Genomic DNA, 18,056 nt, shown 5'->3' with positions numbered 1-18,056 from the left:
GAATTACTTTTTTTTTTTTTTAATATAACTTTTTTTTATACCCTGTTTGTTCAGAAATTTTCATATGTCTATGAATACTACTACTGGAAGAAAGACTCAATAAAATCAATTATTTCTTCACAGTTATCAAGAAGGAAATAATGGACTTGGCTCATCTGGGCTCCTTTTCCACGGGACAGGAGAGCCTGGAGATGGCAGAGAAATCAGCATGACGGTGCTTCACTGCTGGAGCTGCTTTTGCTCTTCCCTGGTCTGCAGGTGCAAGTGCTCCCTGTCAAATACTGGGCTCTTAAGCAAAGGTCTTCTCCGGAACATGCCTACTGAAGACCTGAAGGAGGTATTCTAATACATTTATACAATAGAGTGATACAAGTGAGAAAAGAAATCAAAGCTTAGCCTGAAGTTAGCGGTAGAACCTTCTGGAAATCAAAGGTAGGCAAGAATGTCACATGAGGGACCGTTTCCAAGCACGAGCCACAGTACAGAATATAAATCTGTGAGAAGAAGTTCAGAAGACATGTGAAGAAAATCTTTGCAATTCTCAGCCTGGCCATTTGATGATCTTGTTTAATTCTTGTTTAAAAAAGKAAAACCAACTAAATACTGATCTTTCCCATCCCATGTTTCTGGATTTGACATAAGGAACAGGGAAGGAGTTCCTCCTTTCACTTGTACTGTCTTCCATCTGATCCTTGACTACTTCATCAAATATGCCACAAACAGATGTTTATGTTTTTCATTGTCTTTTTTTTTTTTTTTTTTGACTACAGGCAAAAACACAGATGAAGACATCAAATACACAGACACTCCCAACATAAGTGCGGATGTGCATATACAACCGCCCTGCACCCCAATTCCTTCACTTGCCTTCCTAGGCTTTGTTTTCAGGGTGGAGAGGAGAGTTCACTTCATGGCCATCCCATTGCATCTCCATTTTTCTGTWTGTTGTTGTTTTCCTATCCAGGATATATACATATGTATGGATGTATATACACACACATGCAGGATGCTAGAAACTCTTCAGAAAGCAACATTCTTTCTCTTCCTGTCTTTCCAAAGTCATTCTGGTTCCTTATTAAGCACTCGTACTTCACATACCTAAACTTGCTGACCAACATTTCACAGCTGACCCACATTCCATCTCAGGTGCTTASACATGTATTTAGTAAAAGCAGAGAGAAAAGACAATCTTGTCTCAGATTTTAACCACACAGAATCATGGATCAAGACTATCTCCATAAAGTTAAAAGCTAAAGGATTTGATTTGAAAGTTCATGCTGCGATTAACACTCCTCAGAGCAGAGAGAGTCTTCTGGTATGAGGGCAGACCAATGTTTGCTTCTAATTTTATATTCCTGTTCAGATCTRGGATTCAAAGCTAGAACCACTTAATTAAAAGTTTTATGAATTCTGGATACTAAAAGAGAATCATTTGATTCCTKTGCCACAGTGAAATCCAATATCAAAGAAAGCATAGAAAACTTTTCTCCCACGGCATGTTTGTTCATAATGTCTTTGGAAAACCCCTTAAGATGCACAGTTAATACTAGATGACTATATTTAGACAAGRAATTGAATTGGAAATCACATCCTCAGCTGCAATATCTTAAATTTTATGTCAGCAAGAATATTATCAAGGCAGGAGTCAYACGATAGCATTTCCAGGCATAGTATCATAAAATGTGGAGTAGCAATTGCAGGACAGGCAAGAATGGATGGAAGGCAAAAGCTTCAGCTTGCAGCTCAGCCAGCTGAGCAGGTTCGTGTTAGAGATCTAGCCTAKGCTGTCTATAACAACCTTGGAGAATGGTACAAAGATACCATGCTAGTTAGCTAGTACAGGCAATGACAGAGCCTCAGAAAGCTCCAAATTTATGAAAATGTCCTTATATAAACAATSACTATTTCATACGTTGAAATCTGAATAAATCGAAGCCTCTTTTCACTTCACTCAGAAACATATCTCTCTCCACATATAATAACAGCCTGTAAGTTCTCCTCTAGCTAACAAGAAGCAAACACACGGAATGGCCTGATAAAGCACTGGGAGATAAGTGTGCCTGTCTCGCGGGGTGAGCCCATGAAAATATGTCAGGATGTTTGGAGGAAAACACTCTGCAAAGCAAACAAATTACAAGTTTTTCTGACTGAGATCCCAGAAGTCAAGAAAGCTGCTCCTAAATAAAGACAACAGCCGGGCTCCTTATTGCAGATCATGCCAGACAATTAGAAGAAATTATCTTCTATACTTATATGTGAAATTTAGGCTTGACTCTGACCTCTAATTTCAAAGATACTCTATTTTAATGACTTAAATTTCACTGCTAATAAGAGCAGTCTAATCAAACTACAGGCAAAGAGTGTGAATTAATTTACAGGTTTTGTCTGGAAAGGTCAAGGTCTTAGACAATGAGAAGTGCTTTTGTTATCAGAGCGCTTGCCCRGCACAGTGTAAAACTAATTGACCATGATGACAAATAATGCTTGTCTTCTGTGCCCAAAGTATTTTGTTTACCACCACGCACAAATTAATTACCAATCAGCTGCTATCAAAAGTAACAGCACATGGCTGGCAGAGGTCCCAAATGCCCGGCAAAGAAAATGATCTGAGTTGTTTCCACCGAAGTTGAGGAAGTCAGGACAATTTTAATTAGCTTCTATGAACCTATCCCAATTATCATTTAGCTCCTGTACGAAGACACTCAGGCAAGTTAAGTAAAATTAACTGAAAAGCTGTAAAATTAGAAGAGATTCCTTGATGCTAAACTTGGATTTCCCTCAGTCCTCAGGTAGGTGTCTAACAGAGGTTTACTTCTTTGTTCTTCCCTATAGTAGATAATTCAGTCGGGCTTTGCAGAGCCCCCCTCACACAGACAAACCGCAAGTGTTTAGGGCGGTTATCCTGTTCAYAGCAGTCTATTCACTGCAGAACCCCTCTCCGTACAGCTCTTCTCACTGCTCCTCTCACATTCCTCATCCATTCTTTTTTCCTCTCTCTTGCCGAATTTTCCACGTACCCCATGTTTTCAGTGACACATCAACCCAGTTGGAACCCTCCGGCACTTGTAAGAGAAACTCTTGAGCAGCACAACAGACCTCCTTCTGCAGGCCTAGCAGATGACACATTTCTCTCCAAACGCACTCTTCTTGAGGAATTCAATCTGGCACTTTAAAAATGTCTTCCATTGGGGATAACTTCTCGATCATATGTTAGAAAAACTGCTGGAAGGGTAAATATTCCAGAACTTTTTTTAAAGCAGCCTGGCCTGGATTTTGAGGGAGATGTAAGCTCTATTCTCYTACACTTCAATGCTGATATGGTTTTGCTAAGGGCTAGATAACAAGAGATTAACTGATGAAATGACATTCCTAAGATGTCATTTTTAAAACTCAGTAAGGGGTTGAAAGTATATTGTATAGATACATGGATATTGGGTGATCTGTTCTGGTTTCACATCTCTTAAGAGTACAGCAGCTTGTCCTGTTAGATCAGAGCATAAGAGACAAATACAYACACCTCCTGTATCCACCTGTCTATAAGGAGCCGCAGTTTCCTAAGTAAGGAGTAAGATGGCAAGTCAACCATACCGAACAACTGCAACAGAAGCACATAAGCACCTGAGAAGCTTAATACCTTTCAGGCTTAGAACACTCTTCAAAATTTTAACCTGGATTTCTAACTATGCTCCACTCTACTACCTAATAATGTYCACAACCACATTTGGATATTGATAGGGTTCTTGGCCTGCCTTGGAGATAAGAGATGAATTTAATACAAGGCAATGTTAGAAAAGAGAAGGCAACAAAACTCAGAGTTATAGTGTTCTAATACCATGCAATGAAATTGATGGGTTTGTACAAAGTCATAGAAACGGGAGTAAATAAAGCTAAAAAATGATCTATACCACTGAAGAGTTTAGTGTGGCATACCATTCAGGGCAAAGAAAATTTAACTGCTACGTAACACTAGTGAATTCATGACTCCTCTAGTCTGCTTTGTGATTCATATTCTTATGAGAGAAATAGAAGATTTAGYTCTGTACTGCCTTCTAATGCCTCCTAAGCTTTAACAACTTCTCCATTTTAACCACATTTTAGATTAAGATCTACTTACTTCTGATCTTACAGGCTTTTCTCTCTTGCTTGCTCTGCACTAAATCTTGGTATTTACCATCTCACATCTCATGAATCATTTTATTGTTTAATGCTTCTAGCTTATAAAAAATGGAAMAAGATTTGAATGAAGAGGCACCCAAGATGAAGACATCCTATTAGAGACGASAGAATAAAAAGCAACACTTACATATGACTTAATTTTCCAGAGGCTTTACCAAAAAAAAAAAAAAAAGTGATAACAAGCTTGTTCAGTGGGCAAATTATGATTCTTTATGAACAGAAAAACTGAAGGAGAATACATCTGGAATGTCTAACAGAGTCTTTTGTTTCTGAACAAAGAGCTCATCAGTCCCAAGAATCCATTCAAGGTTATGCAGCTGGTCTATGACATGTGTGAATCTAATATGGATCCCAGCTCTGTGCATGCTTAGGATTGAGTTAAAAAAAAAAAATCAGAATCTATTTAATTAACAAATCTCCACCCAGATGTTGACAACAATAGTGTTGGTGTTTCCACTGTCATCACTTATAGTCTGTTTCTTAGGGAAGCAAATCTAACTCATTTAAAGCACAATAGAATTCGCTCTCTTTAAAGTCAGCTACCATTTCAGTGTTCAGACATCTACTCAGCCTTGACTTGATAGTCTAAAATAAATATCCTTGAGCAATTGTACAAAAACACCTATGCAGTAGGCAAGAAAAAAAAAATCAGTGTTTATAGTTTGCAGACACTTGGGATAAAACATTCTAAATAATATACTTTTAAACTGCTATATAAGTGACTAACCAGTTAGTGAAGCTGGAGAATGGTTTTTAAAACCATTCTCTTGGTTTTATGCTCTCCTGGAGCATTCACTTGCTCCATGGGATCAAGTTTTATTTATTCCACCTGCAGTKTTCTGAGTTAGAATTTTGAGCAGATGTCCAAAAGGCAGACCATCTCCACTGGCACTATTTTTATTCAACCTAGTTGTTCCTTTCTGACATGATAATAATTTAAACAAATTTTCATAAAAAGGCCGATAAAATGTTTTATTTTTATTTTTATTTTTTTTTAATAATCACTGAGTCACAAATCTAACTTTGTAAAGTTTTCTTTGAGAAGTCTCTGTGCTCTAAAGAAGCTTCTTAAAACATCTCTGCTCTTCCTGGAACCACCACGTACCAGCTGCTCAACAGATCCATTTAGTCTTCAGAGGCTAAATGAATTCTTAGTAAATAATCAGAAGGATGGATTACAAAGCCTTATACTGAATTTTAAGAATAGCTTTTAAATCTTCTAGGAGTAAACAGTTTTAGGTGCTGGCTYACTTTTCCTACTTGCTGTGTGAGGTGACAAATAGATAAAATTTTGACTCCATGAGCCTAAGCTCCCCATCTGAATTTTCTGCCTTTGGCCTCAATCTACTGCCATGGAAAACCTCCAGAAACATAATCAAAGTCATTTTTATTCCTCATGGCCTTTTCAGTAACTACAAGAAACAACAAAAATGCTTCTATCCAACTCTTCTTCCAGGCCATTTTTATAAAAGAAAACAACTAATCGCCACAGTCACCTTCTGAAAGCCCCTGGAGCATGCCAATCACAGAGTCTTCTCAAGCCTGCAGGTACCAACATACACACAGAAGTACAGYATTCCTTCTTATGATGCTGGTCTGCACACTGAGGCAGATGTGGTAGGAAGGACAGGAGCAAAAACCTGTCACTTCTGATCCCTTATCTGTTACAACAGAACAAGTACAACCAGGAATCGCTCAAAGTGAGACCACCAGGCTCTTCTGCTCTGACACAAGTGCTAAAGCAGGTGCCAATCCAACYAGATGCAGACATCCCAACTCCTGTACCATGAGACAAAGCTCAAACTAACTGCTCAGTGTAAGCTCTCACTATCAGCAAGCCAGTTACAAATATGATCCTAACAGTATGTGTCATGGGTCCTTAAGGCTACATACCTCAAAATTAATTTTAAAAGTTACTGGCAAAGAACAGAGATAACAGTTGATTAGTCTGTGCAGATGTTCTTGCCTTCATCCTGGCTTTTCTCTGCAAGTCACCCAGCTGGTTGCCAGCACCATTGCACTCACCCATGAAACAGCCGTGRTGAGACAGGAAGACAGAGAAAAAGGGAATCTCTAATCCCAAACACACCTGCAGGAATACCTGAGGCCTATCAAGTATTAAGCTCCTTAGGCTGATGCTCTCCCAAAAGCTTTCACCTGTGCATTATTCAACATCTAAAACTATCAAGGCCAGACAGAGAAAGTGAAGAGAGTGAAAGGAACTATCTCGCCAAAGGTAAATTCACCACAGCATCTAGCATCCTCTCAAAATTATACYCTAAATTAAGGAAATACGACACAGGAGCTATGCTTGTAGCAGGAATAAGCCCATGCTTGTGTCCTATGCAAGATTATTAGATATTGTGTCCAGCTAGGCCCCAGCTGTTACATTGGTTTTACAGGCCTTGCAACAGCTTGGATTCTTTGGGGGACACACRAAGTTTATTCTCTGTTGTGAACCAAACATTTGCAAGAGCAGTTGGACCAATGAAGTTTATGTTCATCAGCTGAATCAGCCCATGGACATTCAGGCTGCAGCTGTGCCTACAGGAAGGCACCTTCTCCTTGCACCTTTTGGCCTTCAATGAAAATCTAAGGCTTATCCAACGCTTAACTCCAGATACAGCATTGAGTTTTATTCTCATTAGCACTTGCTGGGTTAGAAGTTCACCAGGTCTTTAGGGACAAATTCTTTAACAAAGATTAAATCAATCCCAGAGCTGTCATTGATTTAATGAGACCGGAACTATCTTGTAACGAAGCAAAAGTTGGTGKAAATTGGAAGAGAATCAACTGCAGAGATTCTAACAGAAATACATATATTACTCTTGCAGGGAAAAAAAAAAAGAAATCACTTCCTGTTTACAGGCACATCACAGTCCTAGCCAGCAGTTTTAGGGAATACACAATTATGCTGAGAAACTAGCTAATAAGAAAAGTCAAAAAAAAAAACTTAAAAAGTTAACAAGATTCTACTGCAAGCAAATTTCACTTATTAACAGGTGCTTTTTGGTGATATAAAACTATTTCTTTTCAGAAATAATTGTGAAATTATTTTGCTTAACCCCTTAAAAACAAGCCTTAACTGTGTGACCTAAAGAAATAAAGCAAAATTAAACAAAATTAGCAGTATATGCCTGGAACATGAGTCACTCAGATTTAGGTGACTTAAATCACAAAGTTGCGAGATGAGCTTATTCTTTCACTGTCCTTCTACTATTAATTCAGATATTATTCTGAAGTTTTCACCACAGTCTCCTTATTCCATTTATTTAGTAAGCACAATTCTTAATTAAAGGAAACTTCTCCACTAGAAAAAGTGTAGCTTACTATAGCACTGGTATGTTATAGTCTGTAATATCAGAATAGTGACACATTATTCAAACCAGTGACATAGCATTACTCCTTGTACCCTCTCCCCGAAATTGTTTCTCCAATTGTAATAAAAGGGTTTAAAACTGCTGCTTTCATTTTGCTTTAGGTCTTAATGATGTTAAATAGCTAGTAGTCTATGTAATTTGTGTTACGCAAAGCAATATAACTTGCCTTAAAAAAGTAAAACAATCACTTGGGCTGTTACGTAGTTAACATGGTGTGAATTCTCTTACTAACTTGCACTACTGACACTGAAAACAGCTGCCACCCAATATTCTTCAGGTTACTTTAGGGTAAACAAAGAGAAGCTTCAAGATAGCTRAAACTCTCTGAGTAACACAGTGCTGTATCTTTATATTGTTCATTCTCACCAAATGCAGTCATCCGTCCAGCTCCTTTGATATAGGAGAACCCCACTCATTTTTTTTTTCCCCTGAAATCTTTATGATTTCAAATGAAAACAACAACAACAAAAAAATCCTTCCTGGSAAATAAACACAAGCCTTTGGCAAGTTTCTGCAGTACAAAAAGCAATGCTCATCAAGTTGTTCGGGGCAGACAAGTTTTGCTCCATGTTTCAATAACGCTAAAGCTAGCTGTAAAGAAAACTCAGACTTTATGCTTCAAATTACTGTCACAGTACCGAGGAGACTTGTTTAAAGTTTAGTCTGTACTTTGCATTATAAAAATACCATATCTTTTCTTAACAGAGATCTTAAAATGAACATAACAGTAACAGAAAGACGCTTGAAGCTGTAATTTAATGAATGTCAGAGGAAGTGCTGTGCTTTTCAAACAGCTGGTACAAGTCTCCTGAGTGAATCCCTACAAAATTGATTCGTGGCTTGCCAAACAGCAGTTTATTCTAAAAGACAACAACAAAGCTGCTGCTTGCAACCACTCCTTCTGCCTACTTACAGTTCAGTGGAGTTCTTGGGAATGTCCCGAGGAATCTGGATCACCTTGCTCTCCTGACAAATGAATATCCTGCCCAAGCACTGACACGTGTGATGCTGACAAGCAGAGCAGCCAGCCAGGAAAACTAGCAAAAAGGCAAAAATAAAAGACATGTCTGTGTCTACATCTGTTCCCTCCTCCTTCTTCCASGAGAAAGGATTGCAGAGCCTTCCCTGTGCGACTAAGAGTGACTCCCTTAATTAAAGTTCCGCCCTAAAAGCTGAGTTGAATCATGTGATTCTTCGGGGATGACTTTTATGCAAGTTTCAGTTCATGGCCTGATGATCCTTTAGCGTCTTAGAGTAGGGTTGAAGGGAAGCAATGTGGATTTTCAAAGTTTAACTTATTTTATATTTTAAGTCCTGAGCTTATGGCCTAGCTGAACTACCTAGAGGGCTGTTGACACCTCTACATATGTACAATGAAAAAGGGTCTTTCTTTTCAACTATCCTATTTTGCATGTGTTGCTTAGTAAGGCCAACAAACAAAAAAGCATTTTCACTTTCTGCAGCCTAAGCGCTTTTCTTATGGCAAAAGTAATATTTATGTTTCCCGTTCTAGTGTCTTAGAGTCCACRCTGGTTGGTTGATCCTAGACAAAAAGATATGTGTTATTTTCACATTTTATAGGCTATACAGCTTACTTTAAAGGTTAAAAGCTATAGAGTCCTACAGCCAAAGCTAAATAACACACCTTTATTTGGAACTGTGATTGATCTTCATGCACTGGCTGACTCCTTTCTTCCACAGCATCCTTGAAGAAACCCAAGCATGAAAAGATGTCATTATCCAAACGGCCCTTTTGGGAATTGTGAGCTTAATTCATCATGTGGAAACAAACATAAAAAAGTCGAAGTRACAACAGGAAGAGAAATCAAAAAGCATAAGCAAAAAGCTAAAAAACACAAGAGCACCTCCTTTTTCTCTGAAATTTGGCACTCAAAAGATTCCACCATTCTCACATTTAAAATAAGCCCCAAAATGCAGATGGTTCTGGAGACAGCCAGTTATGATTTTTAAAACTAATTTAACCCTTTAAGTTACTGCAACAACTACTGTAAATTCTGCAAACTACCACCAAATGAAATTCTGGATCAGGAAAATAGCATTTTCCCAGAAAAGGGTAAGAAATCTGACCAACAGTTTCTCTTTAAAAAAGGTAGATTTGTAATGAATTGTTAGAGGATTAATATATGGAAAGCTCTATATGTAAAATACAATCTATTTTGCTAAGGGCTCTGAATAAGTGTTGAGAGAATGAGACAAATGCCAGAATGGCTGCCAGAAAAGAAAAATCCCTCTRAAATAGCAGTGACTGATTGTCATTCTTCTAGAAGTATTAAAGATCTTAAACCTACAAGCACTACCAAAATAAGTACAATATTTACTTTCATTCATGAGGGGAATGAAAACTGCACTATTTAGTTCTATCATGAAATATATTTCCACTTAATTTTGCTGTAAAAAAAAAAATCCTGTCGCCTCTTACAAGATGGACTAACAAGACATTTGGATTTAAACAAATGCCAGGAAGACAACTCATAGAAGTTTTTCTTCTTGTCCTTTTAATAGGAGGGCCCTAGTTTCTCCAGTTCTAGGCTGAAAGTAGTTTGAAAAAATATGAAGCTTGCAAATATGTAGCTCATTGGAACATTTGTTTGGGAAAGAATRTAAGGCATTTTTCTTCATTCTGAAATACATTAATATAAATGATCATGTTATGCTGATGAAATGGATAGTCATATTTATTATAAAGTTAAAAGACTGAYTATATTCCATGAACGTCAAAATAAATTGCACCAATATGAAAATTAACTTTGAACTTTGTGTTTCATATATCAAACTATATAATTTGTTTCAGATGAGACCAACAATTCTTCTATAGGTGAAAAGTCAAAAGATTTAAAACATAGAGGTCCAAGAAATCTTTCCAATTATTAATTACTTTCAAAGCTGTATCAAGCGTACTTTCTTTAACATGACTCTTACAACATAGACATTTCAAAACATCAGGTCAGTCCCATCTGCAAATCATGAGATTTATGAGGAAAAATGAGAGGGAAGATGGCTTCTTCTGGTTTTGGAAGGSATTTATATCAGGACAATACGTATTGCTCCATAGTTATTTGAAGTTGAGAGTGAGCTGCCCATTTCAAATAATAAAAAAGGTATATATTTGGAATTGTACAGGTATAAGAGTCTGATAGAAAAAATCAAGTTATTATTAAATTTAATAAAATCAGGCAGGCAAGCAAAATGGAACTGACATCAGTATTACAAGAAGCTATTAGAGGATTACTAATTCAGAACCCCACTAAATTTACCTGAGGACAAATGGAGATTTTGAAGGATTTCAAAGTCATTTTATAAATATATATATATATATATATTTTATATATATATCTAAAACTGGTCTTGAAGACTAGACTCTGATGTTCATTATTTTTTTGAATTAGAAATCTCTCTCCTAATTTCAGATCATTACTATCAAATGACACACAGCTGCATTGTAACAGTTTCATGAATCAATTAGCTGCAGACCTTCTCAAGGGGCAGCTGTGCTGCCAGTTCAGGAACACACACCTGTATTCTCTCAGGACAAAAATCCATGGAAAGAAGGGAAAAAAATCCCTGTCACTTGGCAGGGAGGCAAAGTTCACACATCCTTCTCCAGACCCACTGGGCATCTTCTTCAACTACCACCRTGCCCAAAGGACCAAAGGGCTCATGGCAGGGTCCATGAGAGCTAATTAGAGTGAGTCAGAAAGGCATCCCARGCCTTTGTGCCACCTGAGTAACAGGGTGGATTCTTAACTCTTCCCTCACACTTGGTTATAGCAACACATGGGAGTAAATCCCTAACATCCACCAACAAACCCCAAGTAATCACCCTACCACCTTCATAGTTTATAGGCCAGGAGCAAGGATTTCCCTTGTAGAGATGGCTGGTGGTGATACACTGTCACTAATATCCATGCTGGTAAAAGTATGAATTCAGAGATGGTGGTGTTTTCAGATTTTTTAAGAGCCTTATTGTTGCTTCTCTTGGTAGAAGATGCATGCTCCAGCTGGCAAATTGGTTTTGACAATGTATACTGTTTTCCCAAACGAGAAAACRGAAATTTCCCTGCACTGAAGCACTGTAGCAGCAGACATGCAATTTAGTGAATTATGATGGATAATCTACAGTATCATTGTGGAGTTTATGCAATTAGATGTCTTCCGGGGTAGATGGTTAATTCAAGGTTATATGGTCACAGAGGGCTCCTTTTCAAGACAAGAGCAAATGACTCGAGTTAATAGAACTGGCCACTAAAATTAGCATTGGCCTCTAAAATTAGTACTGGCCTAATTTTGCAAGTCCTGAGCCAAAAGAACTGGGGCCTTTTCCAGATCCCGTCCTTGGACAAAGAAGAGGCACCTGTCCAGGCCACRCTGCCATCTGGTTGCTGAGGCTACAAGAGGAAGCAAAATGAATCACCTCAGCTCTCTCCTAACCCTCTTCCAAACACAGCAAACCAACTCGTACTCCTTCCAAAGCAGGGAGATTTGGTCATCCCTGCTTCTACAKCTCTGATACTTAGCCCTAGAAGCTACTATTCTTTGTAAGGCATAAAGGTTAGCAGGTATTGGAGTATATAAACTCACAAACCAGCAATTTTCGCTTGTGTTTCTCTGCTCTGAAACAAAATATTACTGGTAATAAGTAAATATGCTAACCACAAATTTCCATAAACTTCATAGATGAGAGATTAGCATGGACAGATAACAGAGACAAATCCAAAAGAAGTTCTGCCTTAAAAAGCAGAGAGCTCTCACCAGCACATAGGCACTGGCCATGGACTAAGAGGCATCAGTAACATCTGTTGCCTCGACTCTCAGGCTGAGCTCTGTATGATCAGAAAATAGGTTTTCCAACCTGGAAAACCTGCAGGGGGAGAAACCAGAGACAACTAAGCACAAATTAACAAGAGTTAGTTTGACCCTTTATTGATTTATCTTCTGTGAATGTGCAACTTTGGCTTTAAAACAGATCATTGAAGCCAAAAGACTATTTACCTGATTAAAATGGAATGTTTTAGACTCTTTTCCAGAAATTATCTTTTCAGCAGTTTCCCCCTCCTCCCCCAATGAATGGGTATTATTTTTAAACACATTTAAATGGCCAGGGTTTATCTATGCCCTCAGTGTTCAGATTATAAAATATTAAACTAGCCTAGTAAAAGCACTAGTTTATTATTATATCAGTTCTTTTGGCCAGCTGCTTGCATGCAGCCTCCACACAAAGAGACTGAAATGGAGACAGCAAATTAGCCACCAGAGGGAGTTCCTTCATTCAAGAACARGAAAAACACTATTATGAGGGAAGAAATAAAATTGTATAGAATTGAACACATACATTTCCTATGACTGTTTTTTACACTTTAAACTTGGACTTTAAAYTGTAATTAATCCCCTATTAAATGGGAGCTATGCAGATGACAGAGCAGTGCAATGTACAACATTATGTTTAAGGCAGCAATATCTAAACCCATTGTCGTCTTCTGTTTCTCTTTTTTTTTTCTCCTTTAAATCCTAGTTATTGTGTRATGCAAAGGGCTATGCATATCTGTAATTAGAGAAAGACACTGTGCAACATGGAAGCGCCTCATTCCCTCCTAACCTTTTTGTTGACACTTCTCAACAGTGAGAGTTTGCCTGAGTCATCATCTGCGAGAGAACAATCACAACTGTGTTTATTGGGCTTTGCCCCACAGTTTCAGGACATTGATAAGCACTGACAAGCTCCCACCTACCCTTTATCTACACGATACTTTACAGGTGGTTTGGAGATATAAGCACCTCATGTATATTAGGATTACAGGAGACAAATGCAGGAGAACACGAAAGGCAGAGAAAAGACCTTACTACTCCATCTAGTACTACTTCTTAGTTTGTTGATACCTGGTGTATAATAAAAGCACAGCACATTTGCTGGGTTTCTATTACCTTGCATCTATCATGTTTCTGGAAGCAGTTCCTCACACTTCAGGTTTGACTAGGTCAAAATAATGCATAAGAAATATGGAAATCTGACTAGAATCTCACTTTACATCATATACCCTACCCTGATGCCTTCTCCAGTCTGCAAAGTCTACCTAAATGCCAGAAATGTGAGATTAAAAGAATACTAGCCTAACTTCAGCATAGTATAGACCTGCCTACGGACACTAACAAGCATATATTCTTGAGGTTTGTACAAGAAAATTATCAAAACACTTGGATACATTAAACCCTATAGAAAAAAAATGCAGGAATTGGGAATCCAACTGCCAATTTTCAAGGTCTCTATATAGGCTCTTCACTTAGGTGCAYGGTGGGAGAACAAGAGGCTTGATCTGAAGCAAGAGAGATTCAGATAGGCTATAAGGAGAATGTTTTTTCACCTTGATGACAGTTGAGAAGTGGCCCAGACTGGTTATACAGTCTCCATTCTTGGAGGTTTATGCGATCAAGCTGAAAAAAATCTCTGATCAACCTGGTCTGACCTCACAGCTGCCCTTGATTTGAGCAGGAGGTTGACCTAGAGACCTCCCGAGGTTCCTTCCAAATTGAAATATTCTGTGATTCTACCCACAGCTCGTAAAAGTCATCATAAAATAGAGACTGATAACTTACGGTTTTCTATAAGCTTACACTGTCAGATATTGTGAGCATGGTTCCAATATACTACTCAGTTATTGGTCTTTAATACATAAACCAAAAATGCTCATTACTGTGAAAAAAATGGCTAGTAATAAATACTTTTTCCCCCCAATTCAAAGGGCTGCTCCCTCTTTCCAAGTTTATAAGCCTCCTATTTATGATTCTACGCAGTTTAACAACAAAGTTCTTACTCACTGAAATTGAAGAGCACTTCAACACTTAAGTAGAATTTATTATGAAATAAATAAAAWAAAGAAACTTTACACCCTAATGTTGCCTCCACAACATGTCATGTAATTAGCATCTTCTATTAAGGAAAGATGACAGCCTAGCAGAGCACACATGAGGAACTTCAAGGACTGGAGTGCGGAGAGAAGAAAACATTTACCTGATTCCTCTAGTTCTTGAGAACAGCACATAAACAATATTAACAAATTATCTTTTGGCCAGAGCAAGTGTATTTGTTGAAATTCCTTCAAACTGGATGAACAACAAGCATTAATGAGGCCTCAAATGGAAAAAAAAATGCAAAATAATAAATGTCATGTACCTTTCTACTTCTTGTGTCTTTATTTTCAAGGTATCCTGCAATGCATAAAAATGTATTTTCTCTCTTCTTGACCTGATACAGCTTAGGAGATATCATCCCTGCATGGGAAAAGGAAGAGCTCAGTCCTGATTGATACATGAAAGACACTAATATCCTTCCGGGAAATACATTTCATCCTGCTATTTGATACAAAAGAAAAAAAAAAAGAGAGGTAAGAATGACAAATTAACATTTGCTAAACTCTCTGAAGATGATGCAAATGACTAATCCCTAAGCAACATTAAAATCTAAATATTGATTGGATCTCTTGCAGCCATTTTCCTCTTTCCCTCTTTCCCTCTTTCCATCTCTTCCCTTTGGGAGTCCTCAAAGCTGTTGAATAGTATTTTATTCTACATATAGATCTACTGAAATTAATAAGATAAGTTATGGAACAACATTCTGTCAAACATGACTAAAAAAATCAGAATCTGATTTTTATCAGATGAAATACAGAAAAACGATACATAGTATGCACTTTTAGGTGGGTAAATGAGAGGCAAAAGAAAAACTAGGCTTATCTACATCTTTAGAAAACTGAAGCTGTAGCAAAATAAAGCTGGGCAACTTTCCAGTTACTCCGGTAAGCCTGAATTCCTGCCATAGGATCACCCAGGGATGATTCCCTCCTTGGCACCCTTTCTGAAAGGAAAGCATCCTTTCCTCTCCCCCCACCACCCGTTCCGCAGAGTTTGGCAGGGAGGGGGCACAGGGGGCTCCCCGATTCCTGACCTGCCCGCAAGGGTTCTCAGCACAGCGGCACACAGCTCTCTGCAAAGCCTGAGCGCCTCCTTCCAACTACAAAGGCAGAAGAAAAACCTCCTGCCATTCATCTGAGGGCAAGGAGGGAATGACAGGTAGACCAGCAGTGCTCTGCAGGTGATGGAAGAGAAGCCTCTCCATCTTTCAGGTACTTTTATAGCCCCTACTAGCATGTTATCGAAGTACCTCACCAATCCCCATACCTATTTTTGTATTAAAGCCCAAACAGATATGTAGCTACTCAACTTGAAGTCTGGTTGGTGGCACTGTAATAGCCTGTGCTACATGGGAATTTAGGGAAAAAAAAAAGGCTAACAGATTTTTTACAAATCCTCTCAAAAGAGTCCTCTGGCTGCTCTCACTCTTATGACAATGTTGGAGCATGATCCACTAAGGTGTTAGAGAAGATAGTCAAATATCAAAAAAATTTTGAAATCTATTGAATACGGTAAGCTTGAAGCAGAAAAACATACTTCAATATATTTCATTTTTTCATACCTCTGCTAGAGTTTTTCTTTATCCTTTTGACTCTCACAATATGGTTTAGCATGGCATAATTCATCAAGTCCTGACACACCCTCTTGTGCTACACCTGGCTGAAAGGAAAAAGAAAAGTGCCTTTTGGATCGAGCTGACAACAAGTCAGGCACAACCACCTTAACCCAAACTGTCTGCAGAAGGCAAAACTATTTTATCTTTCAATGTCACTTTTTAAGACAGGCAGCAAAGGCAAAAAAAGTACAAGCTGCCAACGTAAGCGATTGCAGCCACAACTTGGCTATTTATTACAGAGCCAGGTGAAGTTCAAACTGCTTGTAGACCAAAGATGGAGTCTCTTGGAAAGTATGCACAGTGTCTTCTGCAAGCCTGTTCTGCATGTGCTCCAAACTGGCCAGAAAACTCATTAGGACTAATTAGTTCACGCTTGCTGCTAACCACCTTGTGTGGATAATTCCTGGTGGGCCTGGCATGGGGTAAACGGACTTGGCCTCTGCTTGTAAAATCTGGTCATTTCCACATCTGTGCAAAAAACATGAAGCAGACCCGATTCCATTCAAATAGGGGGATGAGATAAAGCCACTAGGTCAATAATAATACACAATATTTACACCAGTTGGAGATGAGTAGGACAGTAAAAATAAACTAAAAGGTACCAATAAGATACAGCATCTAAAAAGACCCAAAGATCTGCTGGAAATGCAGACATTTTTAGAAGATTACGGAACAAGAGGAAGAGGAAGCCAGGTCAGAGCTCCATTAATCCAGCGAGGTGGTGCCATGGCAGGAGCTGKGGCAAGCAGCTCACTGCCAGATCAGAGCAGCAACAGGGAGACACCAAAATGGTAACAAATCTAAGGGAATGGGGATAGGAATGCACTCCTGGGCTCTGGTTTAACTAGCTTTTATGGAGAACTATCCAATGCTTGCTCTTAAGCCTAATGCTGTGGTGTTATATRACCAAACAGCGTATGGAAGTGACACACGATAAGAATTGCCTGGAGGGACCTGGGGTGCCACAGCTCATGCCATGAGGAGCTATTCTTACCCTGTTCATCGCCCAAGAGCTGGACCAAGACATACTTACAGTCGAGTCATTAAGCCACTGGCCACCCTAATGTATCTCAATTCAAATTCATTATAGCAATAGTTTTACCAAATGCTAGCAGTGACACTGAACTGTGCAGAGAGGATTGTGTTTAAATGGGGAAAGAAATGACCGAAAGGAATCTCTAGGAAGAAAAAAACAAAACAAAATCAGGAAATTAAAATCTTTAACCTTTGCATGCTGGTTCCCTAACCTGTTTTACAAGAACCACAGCAGGCACAAAAAGAGATAAACGTGACAGGGAAATGCTGGATACTGTGCCCAGCAGTAAGGGAGGGATGCAGGAAGCCTCATGGAGGCAGGGCGGTCTCGCTTCACTAAAAATCGCAGCAATGCCAAAAATGCTAAAAACATCAATACCTTTGCCAAACTCTTCTTGCTGACAGTGCAGAGAGTCGATACTCCCGTGGATCTCACCTGGGATGACGCGTGACTGTAGCAGTGCCACGTACACCTCTCCTAAGGGTACGTAGGACAGAGTCGAGTGCTGGCGAGCTGAGCAGGGATCAGAAATGACACCTGAGCAACTGCTCTGGCTGGATCCTGTCCCACCCTTAGCTGGGACGGGGGATAAAGTAGCTTCTTACAAGGCTGAGGGGCCCCTGCATCCAGTAGTTGTTATTTTACTGTCTCCTTTGTGGATCTAGCCCAAAAATGAGGCAGCGTAAGGATCTGTAAAATTACAGTGTGGGAGGAAACAGACACTGAGCCCAAACGCACCTCTCAGCATATGTGGCCAAGTCTACAGCTAGTTGCAGCTGGAAGAGCACCACCACAAAATCATCCAGCTTACTGGCAGACAGGATGCCAGCTCCAGCTGAGAAATAGTTCCCATGGTCATTACTCCTACCTTGACATCCTACTATAAGATCTAGCTTTCCTCATTGACAGACCAAAGTTTTTGTAT

The 18,056-nt window shown here is 38.9% G+C and overlaps 1 protein-coding gene across 2 annotated transcripts in view; it reads right to left on the bottom strand.

The window, feature by feature from the left end:
- LOC112954834 (follicle-stimulating hormone receptor) overlaps positions 1-8,641 on the bottom strand; it is a 77,346-nt gene extending 68,705 nt beyond the window's left edge. For both annotated transcript variants that reach the window (XM_026048098.1, XM_026048099.1), the window contains exon 1: positions 8,470-8,641. In XM_026048098.1, coding sequence (XP_025903883.1) covers positions 8,470-8,621 — 152 coding nt within the window. In that variant the 5' untranslated portion in view covers positions 8,622-8,641. The remainder of the gene's footprint in view (positions 1-8,469) is intronic.
- Between the last annotated feature and the right edge of the window lie 9,415 nt (positions 8,642-18,056).

Source organism: Nothoprocta perdicaria, unplaced genomic scaffold (genome assembly GCF_003342845.1).
Source record: "Nothoprocta perdicaria isolate Ctin4 unplaced genomic scaffold, notPer1 scaffold_51, whole genome shotgun sequence".
Taxonomy (NCBI): domain Eukaryota; kingdom Metazoa; phylum Chordata; class Aves; order Tinamiformes; family Tinamidae; genus Nothoprocta; species Nothoprocta perdicaria.
This window is presented reverse-complemented; position numbering and strand designations above follow the sequence as displayed.